The sequence below is a fragment of the Rhinoderma darwinii genome, chromosome 13, assembly GCF_050947455.1.
Source record: "Rhinoderma darwinii isolate aRhiDar2 chromosome 13, aRhiDar2.hap1, whole genome shotgun sequence".
Taxonomy (NCBI): Eukaryota; Metazoa; Chordata; class Amphibia; order Anura; family Rhinodermatidae; genus Rhinoderma; species Rhinoderma darwinii.
In genome coordinates, this window is record NC_134699.1 from 27,546,160 (window position 1) to 27,561,714 (window position 15,555).

At 41.2% G+C, this 15,555-nt stretch overlaps 1 protein-coding gene across 1 annotated transcript in view; it reads right to left on the reverse strand.

Moving 5' to 3' along the window:
* Window positions 1-1,042: 1,042 nt before the first annotated feature.
* LOC142666396 (serine/threonine-protein kinase 17A-like) overlaps window positions 1,043-15,555 on the reverse strand; it is a 31,340-nt gene continuing 16,827 nt past the window's right edge. The window contains exons 2-7 of the mRNA XM_075846427.1: window positions 12,123-12,335; window positions 7,301-7,445; window positions 6,689-6,815; window positions 5,542-5,590; window positions 5,164-5,343; window positions 1,043-3,770 (exon numbers count right to left, since the gene is read on the reverse strand). Coding sequence (XP_075702542.1) covers window positions 3,518-3,770; window positions 5,164-5,343; window positions 5,542-5,590; window positions 6,689-6,815; window positions 7,301-7,445; window positions 12,123-12,335 — 967 coding nt within the window. The 3' untranslated portion in view covers window positions 1,043-3,517. The remainder of the gene's footprint in view (window positions 3,771-5,163; window positions 5,344-5,541; window positions 5,591-6,688; window positions 6,816-7,300; window positions 7,446-12,122; window positions 12,336-15,555) is intronic.

Below are 15,555 nucleotides of genomic sequence, written 5' to 3' on the forward strand. Positions count from 1 at the left end.
TTTAACGGCATAGGCACCTTCCCGTGAGAAAGCGGGAAGGTACCCGTGGCCAACAGAAGTCTATGGGCCCGTTATTTCGGGTCGTAATTACGACCCATAATAACGGGTGTTTTTACGGTCGTGTGCATGAGACTGGTTTCCCACATGTCGTATTCGCTGCGTAAAAGCATTCAGCGTATCCGACCTAGAACCCGCAGGGCATTCGGCTATAAAAAAGGCACCAAATCGCAGTGCAGTTCTTTGGGTGGAATCCCTGCTGCAGAAACAAGTGCTTAAAAAATAAAAAAGACTATACTTACCCTTACCCTTGGCCGTGGTCATGCGTCCCTCTGTTCTCTGTGCAGTCCGGCCTCCTGGCATGACACTGCAGTCCATGTGAGAACACATCATCCCCGGAGGCCGGCTTGGATGTGGAACAGACGAAAGTGTCGCTATGACATCGGCCAGGCTTTACGTATTAACTTTTTTAGTAATTATTAACAAAGGTGTTTTTTTTAGGGCCTGTTTACATCAGCGGTGTCTTTCTATTGAGGAGATCCGTCAGAGCTTTCTGTTTTGGGAACCCCTCAATGGAAAAGCAAGCTGAAACCTTAGCCTCAGTTTGCATTACCATTGATCTCAATGGTGATGAAATCTTTGCTAATGGTTTCCGTTTGTCACCGTTGTGAAAGGGTTCAGTTTCTTTGACTGAATCAATAGTCTCGGAAATCCGTTCGATACTGAAATACATTAAAGTCTACATAAGGTAATGAAATCTAGCTGAGATGTTAATCATAACCAATGTCCACCACAAGCCGGCAGGAAATGAGTATTGCCGTGGTTCTGATCCGTCACAGCAGATATTCTAGGAATTTAGTTCTGTTATTTTTCCAAACAAAGTCGAGCTGGGAATTCGATATTTCAGCTCATGAAGCAGAGGATTAAAATAGAAACTTCTGATTTGTTTCTTGCTCAGGAAGTGAAGTGTGGGAAGTTTACCAATGGTAAGTCACACGCTGCTTCATCACAAGCTCCAGCCTTGACGGTAATGATCACCAAGATATCCAGCAAAATATTTATATCTTTATTTACAAAACATCCATATTAACAAAGTGACAAAACATAATACTCCTATTATACAATAAGGGTGTATTCACACATTGCGGTCATCTCTCAACGTAGCTGCGAACAAGCCCTGAAGGCTATAGTCACACATGGCAGATTTGTTGCAGAAATTTCTCTGACTGAAAACTAGTTCCATACATCTGAATGGGGTTGTTTTTGCAGCATGTGCATGAATTTCTGCAAGTTCCATTCAAATGAATGGTAATAGTCGCAGGAATTTATGCAACAAATCTGCCGTGTGTGAATATACACTAAAAGGGCCTGTTAGATGAAATTGATCCAAATTAATTCCATGGCAGAAGCATATGCGTACGGGGACGGCAAAAATCAATTACCATATTTCTGCAATGTTAAATAAAAAAAATAAAAAAGTGCATTTTAGGTTGGAGCTAATGGAGGACGTTGGCACTGGCAGCTTCAATGAATGGGCATTCAAGATTATGGTCATTGTAATCTGTGGTATCTGGACACAAAGCAATACATGAACTGTAGGGGAATATATATATACATACACACATGCAGCTCCTGTAAACTGGGGACTTTAATGCGGAACTGCACTTTAAATCTGCACTTGGTCTGGAGTATGGATTGTCCACCCTGATCTGACTTATTTTGTCACAGAAAATCTCTTCAATCTCAACCTTGGATTAGGAGAGTTGGGAATCCTAGAAATTTAAGGCAGCCATAGATATTAAATGGTGGTAGTTCCATATGCATAAGAGTTGGGTTACCTGTTTAGGACTATGCATGTGGGGGAAGGGGTACTGGCCCTGACTGACCATTACAATATTAATGACTCCCAGGAGAGTGACCATGGAGACACATTCCTCAAATTTGTACAACACTGGCGTAAATTAGCTCTGAAATGGTCACAGCCAGGTCCTCTGTGCCCTGAAGACATTCTAGCTCCAACTAATGTGACCTTGTTCTTTTAAAAAAAAAAAAAAAAAGTTTATATATATATATAAAAAGAAAAGACTTTGCTTTCTTTGTGCCTTGAAGCATGACATGTAAAATACCTGGAGTTGCTCCTTCACATAAGGCTGCAAATGGTAACGTTCAGCCTCTACTCTTACTAACAAAGCTGCAGATTCTTGTATTTTGCTCAGGAGCATATGACATTTTATATGGCATGCAGCAAGTTCTTTCACTACTTCACGGTCATTTCATCCACTAGGTGGCATTGTTTCATTGTTATTAGACACTTTATAGCAAATAAAGTTCTGGAGCTCATCCTGGATGTGCTGTCAGTGCAGAGGAAATATGATAATCCAGGAGCACAAAGATTTCCATTAACAATGTAAAATACTTCTAACAACCTCTGGATGCCAACGCAGCAGAAAGAGTTGTCTATTTTTTTCTTTAGAAAAATAAAAGAAACCATATTTATAAATAGATCATATTTTACATAACTAGGATATTTACATCTTTACATTTCAAATCTATTTAATGCTATTTTTGCGGAGGGCCATACAATTATGTGACAAGTGGGTCTTGTTTAATAGGACCTAATTCATACTGCAGTAGCGGGAAATGAGCTTACTTGTTGCAGTCTCTGCTCCCGTCTTATTTGCTAGAAAGGGATGAACCACCATTTGGGCAGAAATATTCCAATCGAGGAGAGGTTTGTCACAAAGCAAACACATGAATGTGAGACATCCACGCTGTGAAATTTCCCTGCGTCAAAGCACTGTGGATGCCTGATACAAGTGTGCTTCCAGCATGCCATACATCTGCTCCCCGTTGTAACGTTTTCTGGCACATCTGATTTTTAGGTGCCATGTATAAAATAGAATTTGCTATTCTATCTAACCCATAAGCTTTAAAAAAAAAAAAAAAAAAAGTTTTCTATATTTCTCCACCATTTATATTCTCCGAGCAGGCTTTCCTATAAGACATCCAATAGCTGAAACCTACAAAAGTCCAAGTAATTATTTCTGCAGATATCTGTGTGCAAAGTCAAAGTTTTTAGGCTTGAGAAATTCGATGCAGTTCTGGACCAAGCATAAGCAGAGTGTGGGCTCTGACAATACCAAGTGTCTAAGTTTAGTTTTCAGTGCGATCTGCAGGGGACTAAAACATCATCAGTGACAGATAAAGTACAATGCCAGATCTGTAGATGACTTCAAGTGCACACCATAGACCGCAAAGTTTAAAATGCTTTAAAGTGGCCAAAATTCTGGTTATATGACCATAGCAAAGCCTAAATACAGATAGCTTTTAAGATTCAAATATATTCCACAGGCAATAAGGCAACAATAAAAACACAGTAATGCCTAGGTTTTAAAAAAAAAAAAAGTAAAAGAGAAAACTAGGCCTATTTTCTTGAAAGGACCCGTTTCATTCCTGGTGTAGATCTCCATATCCAGCCTTGAAGCACAGAATGCGCTTTGAATCAAGAAGCATCTAGATGTTAACACACAACCTCAGGCTGAATTTCCTTCAGGGCTGTAAACTGGTTCCTTACACCTTTGAGGTCAGTCTCTATGGTTTCCCGGCATGGACAATGAACCGTGTAGGAGGCCAAAAGCACAATTTCTTCAGTAGCTTCAGAGGTCTCCAGTTTGCTTTCCTTCTGCTCAAAAGTTATTGGCTTCAAAGGCTCTGGGTCCTGGTATGGAGAAAGCCATGCATGATTAAGACACTGGTCAGCTCGAGCCCGCTTCCTGTTGAGAGAGAGAGAGAGAGAGAGGGTTGAAATGGGTTTACTTCCAATTAAGAGTTTGTCACAACTTTCATAGATGTTACAACAGATCATACCACCCACGAGAGAAGCTCAGTAGGACTGGGCACAAAGGTAAATGATGCCGCTAAGTTTCAATGCACAGCAACATAATCACTTGCCAAGTAGGATGGTAAGGACGTATAATCCTCTGTTTCCGGCTCCAATATGTCCAGGGCTAAACCTAAACTTTTTGGAGTGCTACTAATTGATTTTAACTCGAGTGACAGCTGCAGTCCACATTATTGTATGCAACTCTATGTATTCATTCGGACTGCAGCTGTCACTCGAGAGTTAAAATCAATCATTAGCACTACAAAAAGTCTAGGTGTAGCCCTGGCCTAAGCTGCCTACACACATCGCATTTTTATTGCCTGACTCTACTGGTCATCAATTCTAGGGAAAACAAGAACTGGCCATGGATATTTTTTCTTTGGCTGGTTGTCAGAGGAGGGGTGCCTGGTTGCCAGACACCTCTGGTAGCACTCAATACTGGAGAGAAGACAAAGCAAATGTGCATGTTATTGGGGACCTTGGGGGTGAAAGCTACCGTCCAGAAGGCCACTCAACAGCTACCTTAAGTGTATGGCCACCTTTAGTGGAAACAGCCAGTTAAACACATTTCTTAAAGGGGGTTTCTCATCAGAGACATTGACATATCCACAAGATGTCATAAATGTCAGATAGATGTGGGACCCACCTCTGGGACCCGCACCTATCTCTAGAACGGGGCCGCCTAAACCCTGTTCTAGCTTTTTGTGCTCACGCTGACTCCCGGATTATATGGTTGGGAGTTACGGAAACCGCATAACTCGCTGCGCTGTTTCTGTAACTCCCATAGAACTTTTCTATAACTCCCATAGTAATTATGGAAATAGCGTAGCTCACATGCTACACTACTTCCTTAACGGCCATTCATTACTATGGGAGTTACGGAAACAGCGCAGCTCAGCGAGTTATGCGGTTTCCGTAACTCCCAACCATATAATCAAGAAGTGACCGGGAGTCAGCGTGAGCACAAAAAGCTACAACGGTGTTTAGGCGGCCCTAGGGATAGGTGCGGGTCCCAGAGGTTGTACCTGCATCTATCTGACATTTATGACATATCCTGTGGATATGTCATAAATGTCCCTCATGGGAAAACCTGTTTAATGAAACTATTTCCAGTACAGATATCTATTTTCAGTACTGATAGTACATTTTTGAGATCTACAGTGAAAAAATATAAGCACATCATGACCACTAAGTAATATTATCATGTTTTGAAATCTATTCTGCTACTCATTTCATATATTTCTACATGTCATTCTATTCAGTCAGATATGAGAAATCCTTACCTGGGGTTTTTAATAAGAAGAGACTTGATAAAGTTGATAGCCTCATCCGAGATTCCCTCAAATTCTTCCTGTGAGTACTGAATGGCCACTTGTGAAATATTCAGGAATGTCTCCTGCTTGGTATCACCCAAGAATGGAGATACTCCAGTAAGCATGACATATGTAAGCACCCCAATACTCCTGTGACACAAAAACAAAATCAAATAAAATAATTTCGACAACCTGTCCAGTTTTGATCATTTATAGTAGTAGAATATAATCTGGGATTAATAGTACGGAGAGCGCATTAGTGATAATGTGACATTACATGTAGGTCCGGTTATCACAATTTATGTACTATAGGTTAATATTTTCATTATGAAGGTGGACCATACTTACCACATATCTGTCGCTGTGCTGATTGGTTCATAACTCAACACCTCGGGAGCTAAAATGAAGGAAAAAATCCTTTTTTAGCATTCTTCAGAATTAAAGTTACAGAGAAATATGGAGAAAAGGAATGAGTACTAAAGCATATTATGGGGAAACACCTGCCATCTACTTCAACAATCATTACAGAGTTTCAGCATTCCGGACTCCTCCAAATAGAATGGGTTTCCATGGCCGAGCAGCCACACACAAGCCTGAGACCCCCCCTGTGCAATGCCAAGACCAGGAGTGGTGTGAAGCCTACCGTAATGGGACAAGGAAGGCTGACTGTTGTATTCGTCAATGGGATTATTGAAGGTAAATTAATTATTTAGGTTGCGAAATTCCGTGCAAGTGGCTCCTGGCATGCCCCGCAGTACTCCCATAAATCCATGCAGTGTCAGAGCCCCACGATCTCATGTGTCTGACTAAAAGAGCGCTGTTTAGCGCATGTACTTGTATATACCAATAGCGGTTACAGAAAAGGCTCTAGATAGCGTTCTTTAAATCAGAGCTGCAAGATCTCGCGGCTCTGACACTGTATGCCGCTGTAAATTTAGAAAATTATATATTTTACTGAGGGCTAAGGTTATTTGAAATACAATAAATAGGGTGAACGTGGTGATAGGTATTTCCCCAGGATGTGCAATATCGGCAAGATAGGTGGGTGTCCCAGAGGTGAGACCTGGTCTGGTGACCCGTGAGAGTTGCAGAAGGAGCGGAGCGCAGCTACCTTTTCATTGAACTCTACAGAGACTGCGTCTCCCACCTCTATCAGGCATTTATGACATAACCTCTTGAAGATAGGATACCTCTTTAACATACACAAAAGAGTTACTTTAATAACAGCTCTACTACACCTGTATCTTGAATCCTGAGAAACACCATTTACATATACATGTGAATGATATTGATATCGCTTTCTCTTTAAGCGGAGTACAAAATTCTAATCCACTCAATAGCAATAACTTTCTTACACCCCGACAATGACCTCCTCAACAAGCCTTCATCCTGGTACTTGTCTATTTACAATTCTTCAAATTTTTATTTGAGTTGCGTTAGTACCTCCATGCTCTTATGGATCCTCAATAGCTCCCCTTAAATTTCTGTCACTTACCTACATACTCTGGTGTCCCAAGTATCTCTCGCACCTCTTTAATGCTGTCCACCTGCCGGGACAGACCAAAGTCTACAATGCGAATGTATCCTAGTGGTTTACTGCTGGTCAGCAAAATATTCTGTGGCTGTAATAGAGGAAACCAAGATAACAGGATTACCAAAAATGCTGCTACACACAGAATAGTGGAGAGAGTGACTCATGATTAAAGGGGAAATCCAGTTTAAATGGTCTTCTGATACATCAGATACATGTGAGAAGATCACATTGGTAAAGTCTGTGACCTTAGACCACCACTGATTTCCAGAATGAAACGGATCTACGCAGAGATCAAACCCCCTTTGGCACAGTGTCAGAATTACAATACAGAGACCTTTTATTCTGATTTTTGTGGTGTCCAACATCACAGCCTTCCCCAATGTGATCTTCTCACATGTATTTATGACATGTCAGAAGATCATTTTGATAAAAATTTCCCCTGTGAGACCATAATATAGCATCTTTTAATCGAAATTCGTGTTCTTCTATTCTACTTTGCCAAGTCCTCATATCTCCGCTCTTGGTGGTTCTTAAATTAAACGTTGTGTCAGGTTATGTCTATGGTATCCTTACCTTTAAGTCCAGGTGGACAACATTATTTCTGTGTAGGTACAACACCCCTTGCAGGATTTGATGGATGAGCCGCACAACATCCTTCTCTGTAAAAGCTTCATCTTGGTCGGCCACACACTGATTGAAGATTTCGCCCCCAGCAGCGCTAGTAGAGGAAGATTACATAGAGAATTATCATTTATTATACACATCAAGATACCAAAATGTTGTGATCATGTGTTTTCAGGTGTACAGAATTATAACCGTCTGATAAACTGTGCCAAGTTCCATCTAAAGTTTGACTATCACAGTCTTGAAATATATACTAAATGCCAAAAACTAAAAACAGAACATTTTCACGATGACCAATGTGATGAAATGTAGAACAGGAGGTTTACTCTTTAGTATGTTAAATGAATAGGTAGCAATCACAGTATCTGATGCCGAGCCTACATGTTTATGAGAATGTCGGGGGAGATCGGCCCAAAAAAGCATTCAGCCCACAGCTGTTTTATATATATATATGGCCAGCTTAAACCTGTCGCAAATATATGACATGGCTCAATTGCGTATTGATATATGTCAGCATGGGCGGTGTGGTAATACAGCTCAGCCATATTCACATGAATGGCACGGAGCTGCAATACCACACACGTCCCATGGATAAGGGTGGCGCTTTTTTTATCACACAACCACACTTAGGCACCGATAAATCAAAGAACACCCACCATACCAACAGCATCTTTGAAACCATATTAAAAAGTGCAAACTGCGTATGAAAATTGGCAAAACCTGTTTGACAACTCGAAAAATAAGCTTCACAAATTGAAACTTTGACAATAAAACCATCCATAGAAAACCACTCACTCGAAAAGAACCTAAAAGAAAACCTTATAATGAAGACAACATATTGGAACTATTCAGAACAAAAGGAATTGCACAGACTAGACCCACAATGACCTCTTCACGGGCGTAGTTCCCTTTATAGTACTGTATTTGCAGTGTGATATGATAAATCACGTTATGTTTGATACATGAGTCGATTATGGCTCCTGAAATCATATAGCCTCAGGCTAGGAAAACATTTTGCTCACCTTTCTGAATGACAGTGTACAACGTTGTGATTATTCAGGGTGAGTACAGAACAATCCGTATCTATGCGATTCTGAACCAACACAAATATACAAGTCATACCTTGTCCCTGGATTTTGCTATGGGCCTTTATGAGTTTACAGCTAGCAGTAGAATATTCTGCCAAATGATATTAGTTATATAGTTACCTTAAAGGGAAGGGCGATATTCATTTTTTAATATTCCAATGCATCCTAAATGAAGTTATTTTGCAAACAAAATCATTAAGAAAAATCTCTGATCATTGTGTGTCTACAGCTCCTATGCAGGTCTATGCGTCTCCATGGTAAAAGACTACAAACACATCTGGCATGTATAATAGTAAAAAGTAGGAGACTGATCGAAGGGACTTCAGAATCAGACAACAGTACATAGCATTATTTGTAGTCTGTTACCATAGAGACACACAGGTCTGCATAGGACATTTTTATATTAAGACTATTTGCAAAGTTGCTTCATTTTTCATTGTAGATGTATTGGGAAAAAAAATTGGTTGGTGAAGGTGAACCTTCCTTTATGAAATTAAATGGACCCAAGTTCATCAGCGTTTCTGGATTCTGCCTATTCAAGCACAGTTCCGTAGTTAAAGGGATACACAACCTGCCTAACTACATGTGGAGTGGAGCACCATAGCAGAATGGCTGCTGTGTGCTACTTGGTCACCATGGGTATCCCTGCTGTTTTTACATGCAGATTTGTAAATTTTTATAAATCTCCCCCATAGTGTATACAAGGGGTTCTGTGTTCTGGCTATGACGAGAAGTTACGACTAGTATTTCCTGCCGCATAACTACTGTAGTGATCCCTCTGCAAGGTTACAGATCAACCAGAGGTTTCCACGCTCAGTCGTAAATGTCAAACAATGGGCTCTTCACGGAGCCAGATTATAGGTGCTAACCAAGTGCAATATAGCCAGAGGGAAACTACTTAACATGCCTGTGTCACCATGGAGAATTCAAATTGCCACTTGAGGAAAGGTGCTGCAAATATTAGCTCACAATATTCTTCAAAGCCTCTGACCTGTCATGTCCAAGTCTTTGTAGTTTGCTTTTTTTTGTCTCATACATTGTTTTTGTAAGGAAGAGCTCCAGGCCCGCAGCATCCTCCTTCTAATCTTGTACACACAACAAGTGACTTTTCATACGACCCGGTCACTGCGTTTTGCCGTTTAACTGAACCGCCCTGATGAATAGTTTATAGACATCTTCTAATTATAGGTATATTTTATGTATATCAGTTTTTGGAAAGCTGCACTGGTATTTTTCTTAGCACGATAACACTAAAGGACCTTTTGCCAGGGTAAGGCTTTGTTCACATCTGCGTCAGGGCTCCATTCTGACGTTCCATCAGAGCTTCCCATCAGAACGGAACCCTCACAAACAAATCACCATCGATTTCAATGGTAACGGATCCGATGCAAATGGTTTCAGTTTGTCTCAGTAGTGCAAGGGTTCTGTCCTTTTGACAGAATCAATACCGTAGTCGACTACATTTGTTTCGGTCAGGGTTCCGTTCTGATGGGAAGCTCCGACGGAACGTCAGAATAGAGCCCTGACGCAGATGTGAATGAAGCCTCAATGATCGGCCGAACAAGCATTTGTACAAATGGTCTTCTCGATCATTGCCCTGTGTAAGTAGGCCAGCGATCAGCTCACAAACATGCAGATCTATTATGCGGCCTAAAAAATTAACGCTGGTCAACGGTACATTTCCTCGTGTTTAAACGGGATGTGGTGCCGATAAGGTGCAAAATGTATGGTGTTGAATAACAATCATTCGTCCCCATTTCAATTAAGCAAAGGAGCCCCGATCGACATGCTGTATTGTCAATCGGCCCTAGATTATAGGGCAAAAATCTGCACATGTAAACACATAGGACATATTATCGATAAGGGCTAAACCACGACAAACAATTAGTGATTTGAACACGTTGATCACGGCGATCCTCGCTATAGGAAAGGGGAGGAAACTCCTGTCCGCTAGTTCCTTTAAGGACGATCGGTGGCTCGGTAGTTAGCACCGTTGCCTTGCAGCACTGGAGTCCTGGATTTTAATCCAACCAAGGACAACATCTGCATGGAGTTTGTATGTTCTCCCAGTTTGTGTGGGTTTCCTCTGGCAATTCAGAGTTTCTCCCACAGTACAAAAACATACTAATAAGGTTAATTGGTCGTAGCGTGTCTCTGAGATAGAGATAATTGGGAAAGGGACTAATGTGAATGGTGAAAATCTCTGTATAGCACTGCAGAATATGTTGGCGCTATATATATAAGCAATGGTAAATACATAATCAGTGACACCTTGTATAAAGGTCGATAGCAGTCTGTCTATTTGAATTTGGTTGCATGTATTTTCATATAAAACATATTTGACTTTTGCAGTCACCAAATCCTCCAAAATGGCAAGAGCTGAATAGGTTAATCTCCTTCCGGGCTGCGATAAGATGCCTTTATGAGAATTTATTGTCTCAGCACATTCCATGTCCAGAGGCCGGCAAGTCCCATTTACTGTCTACACGAGCGGCTAATGAGATCTCAAGCACATCGGCCATCTGACAAAGAAATAATTAAAATCTTTATTTCCTCACGTTCTGCTCATCTCCAGCTGCTTGTTATACGTCATGGAAAAAATAATAATCAAATATTAAGCCAGGAATACAGTGGGAAGCTAATCTGCCGTAGAATGTACACAGCACCTGGCCTTCCATATAAAACATTAAGTCAACTGTGCGGTTTACACTAAAGTCCATTCTGTGGTTTGTAGAAGGAATGTCATAATCCTATTTACCTCCCAGATAAGTCTGGCTTTTTGTTTCCAGTTGGTGTCAGTTTCCGCACAATTTACTTTACTGTTGTATCTTTATTAAAGAACATCTCAAAAATCACCTGCAAAAAGAAGTCCTTGAGTTGTTCCCGGTTTTGTTAAATTGTTAGAAGACTCTACAAATATTTTTTTTTTTTAGAATATCAGTTTCTCTGAAACATGGGTGACAACTAATCCGGCCTCCAGTACAGCCTCCACGGGGTTCTCAAATGACTTCCCCAAAGTCTTAAATGGTAAGGCCGTAATGCCCAACAGCGGCCTCCATCAACCACGGTCTATAAGGGTATCCATTAACGGCTATGTCATGAAAACGGTCATGACTGTTCATGATGTAGGTGTTAAACAGATACCATTGTAACCTATGGGTGACGGAAGCCACTATAACGCACCTGTCAGTTGATACATTTAAAGTATATATCAGGTTTTTTTTCCAGCGTATACTTCAAATGTAGAGCAAAAACATGGTGTGAACAGGGCAACAATTACTTATATATTCTTGGCAATAGATACATGTGAAATAAAAACTGCAAGGTGAGGTGATATTTTCTGCAACAATAAAACTCACATTTAAAGGTGCGACCACAACATTTTCGTAGAGACTTTCATAAGCTCCATACAAGGTTATACACCTCGGCCTGAAACGGGTTTATAGACGTTGCTGTCTGTGAGCTGGGCAGGAAGTGGTTACTTGGTTTCAGCGACACAGACACGAACATACATTTCTCAGAAAGATGCTGCACGGTTTTAGAGCAATGAGGTAAAAATGTCCTATATTTGTGTTTTCAGATTATAATCAGGGACATTTTACAGACAGAAGTTAATGTATGTCTGGATCTTACTGTGAAATTCTATGAGAAAGTAGAAAGACCCAGATGACGCCAATACTTACTATTCCATGACAAGGATGATTTCACTGTTCGTCTCAAAGACTTCGTGTAGGGCCACCACATAGGGTGAGAACCGAGCCATTTCCAAAATGGCAATCTCATTGATGATGTCACTGCGGCAGTCTTCCCCCTTCCGCCGCTTTCTCAGAAATTTTGCTGCGTATTCCTTGCCGGTCAATAATTCCACACATTTCTTGACCACTGCAAACTTCCCCCTAAGACAGAAGAATATAAATGGTTTTCAATTTAAGATGTTGGCAACAAAATTTTGCTTCTGGAGACAAATAGAGTATTTTTATTCTTGGGAACGCTGTTCTGGGTGACACAGGTAATGCTGTTTTGCAATTCTGGGCCATGAATTTAATCGGGGAAATTCTTTGTACGTTATATTCTGCTATACCATTGGCCAGATATAAACTGTGGGGGCTTGTGAGCACCACCTCTACTGATTTCCGAGTGCACCCCTTGGGCGCCTCTTAAGTGTCCATTTTCATGGTGCAATAAACCCAGTGTTGGTGAAACTAAAGACATATCAGAGATTCGAAGTTGTGTAAATCTCCATCCAGAACAGAAAAAGGGTTATTCTGGTGTATAAGACTCTGTTCACACTATCGTACAGAACCCGTCAGGAGTTCAGTCGGCCATTCCAGTATTTTTGACACAAGAACTTTGGTAATATTGCCTGCAAAGCTGCTCCAAACTACATGAGTAGCTATTCCATATAATGTAATCATCAGAATTGCCCCTTTTGGTGAAGTATCTGAATTTCCTTCCTAAACCCTGAAAAATCAGAGAGAACAAATAAATCCCCCCAAAAAAATCTAAAATTGATGACGAAGAGAAATTTTACTTTAGTGGCCGGTTCCAGAATGTTTTACACCACTTTATACAAATACATGTACGGAGACAAGTTTATCAAATTTCACAGTGAGCCCTATGCCCTGGTTCCCCGTAGCGTAAACGCTGCAGAATTTCCGCAACGGAATTCTGTGCGGAAATTCTGCAGCATTTACAGTAGCAGCAAAGTGTATGAGATTTAGAATATCCCATGCCCACGCTGTGGGTAAAAGACGCAGCATAAACGTTAATATATTGACCTGCGATGTGGAATTTAAATCCGCAACACGTCAATTTATGCTTCGTTTTCTGTTGCGGGTTTTCCCCATTGAATTCAATGGGGATGCAAAACCCACAACAGAAAGACAAGTGTTGCGACGGAATTGCAGCGATTCTGCCGCAGAAATCGCAACTCAGGAAAAACAACAAAAAAAAAAAAAAAAAAACATACTTCCCCAGAAAGCTCTCCTTCTTGCAGTTCGGCTTCCTGGTATGACATTTTATCCCATGTGACCGCCGCAGCCAATCACTGGCAGCGGGGTCACATGTCCTGCGACGTCATCTTGGAAGGCCGGACTACATGCAGAAAAGAGGGAGTGGGTAAGTATTGTCGTTTTTTTTAACCCATCGCTTTATTCCGCAGAGGAAATTCCACTCGAAAAAGCACACCACCATGTGGTGGTTATTCGGACGGAAGGTGCTGTGGTTTCCAGGTTGGATAAGCTGCGTATCTGACCCGTGAGAACCCGGCCTAAGGATCGGTAATAGAGCGCTCATAGCCTGCTATGCGTCCATACTGTACCTCTATGTGCCTCCAATTTTATACAAAAACACCCAAGGTAAATTGGGAGTAAACAATGCAGAATATTAAGGAGGTATTCTGCACTAGAAGTATTGTTCTAGGGGAGAATCCGGCACCCCATGGGGGCACCAGATTGTGTGCATTTCAGTCCTATGAACACATAAAGGGGTCCTTGCATGAGCCAATGATGTGTACATGAACCCTAAGGCCCTGTTCACACAGAGTTTTTTGACGAGTTTTTTGGGGCAGAAACCACGCCAAAAAACTCCTCAAAAACCGCCCGAAAATGCCTCCCATTGATTTCAATGGGAGGCAGACGAGTTTTTTTACCACGAGTAAAAAAAACTCGTCGTGGTAAAAAGAAGCAACATGACCCATCTTGAGGCGTTTTCCGCCTCCAAAACCCCATTTCAATGAGTCAGAAAGAGGAAAAAAAAACCTCGACGAGTGTTTTGACGAGTTTTTGTCAAACCACTGTGCAAAAACCTACTGGAGCAGTTTTTGCAGGAGGAATTTTCCTCCTGCAAAAAACTCCGTGTGAACACAGCCTAAGACTGTGAGGCTTCACATCTATGCGTCTTCACAGTCACCTATTGCTAATGGTGAAGATGGTTATAGTTTGAAAGCCACGTCAGGGGTCCAAGAGTCACTTGTAGCTCACAAGCCACTGGTTGGGGAACACGGTTAGAAAAATAATTGCTATGTTCCCAGCTTTGTGTAATAAATTATGATACACAACGTGCAAAGGCGTAACGTGAAGCTCCGGAGCCCCAATGCAAAATCTTTTATAGGCAGTATTATATATGGCACTACCATGTGCCATATATAATACTGGTGACTTATGTGTCAGAGGAGCCTTTGGACCCCTCAGGCTTCAGGTGCGACGGCTGCCTCCGCACCCCCTTCAGCTACACCCCTCACAACGTTCCAGTAAGATACTGCCAGAAGCCAGAAGAATTATATCCACTGGTAAATATTTCCTAACACTCTCAGTAATGAAAAACGGATAAAACGTATCTTTCCTGAGGCGTTGGTGTGAACACAATACATGAATGCTCATTTCTCATGATCAGAGAGGAAGTCGGATTGTCCTCAGCGAAGCGTGCACATCCCACGCATGCTGCATACATCTGATAATGCATTATTTGTGACTACTTTGCATTTCTCAGTAAACAGGAAATTCATGATTAAAAGGTATTATAGAACTTTCAAAATATTCATGATAGCAGCACGACCCCCAAGTCGGGTTCATGGGCCTCCTACCAACTACAGAAATTGGATTTCATAAATTGCTTTTCAGGAATTGTTTTTTAGGTCAAGTTCACACAACACTTCATCAAGCGATGCATATAATAACGATTTTAACTTGCTTTTAATGCAATTCCCAAACCGGTAAGGGTGTATTCACACGGTGAAGTTTTGTCACGGGTTGTTTTTTTTGCCACACACAAAACTGCATCGTGTGAATACACCTTTAAAAGTGCAAGTCAAAACTGGATGACCACTTTGAAGAATGAAGCCAGCAATAATCTTAATAATATGCAACACCTGGAATCAATGGGCTAACGTAATACGTGGACGGGTGGAGGTGGATTTGAGTGGTGGAAGTAATCTATGAAATCCGTATACTCTAATAGGGCACAATGACAAAGTCATTATAATGGAGTCAACCTCAGCAGAAGGAAACAAAATATGTCACGTTCTTACAAGTCCAATGTCATTTTTAATGCTTCCAATGTGAGAGCCATTAACATAACAAGGGTGTCATCTATCAGGGCATGCTGGGAGTTGTAGTT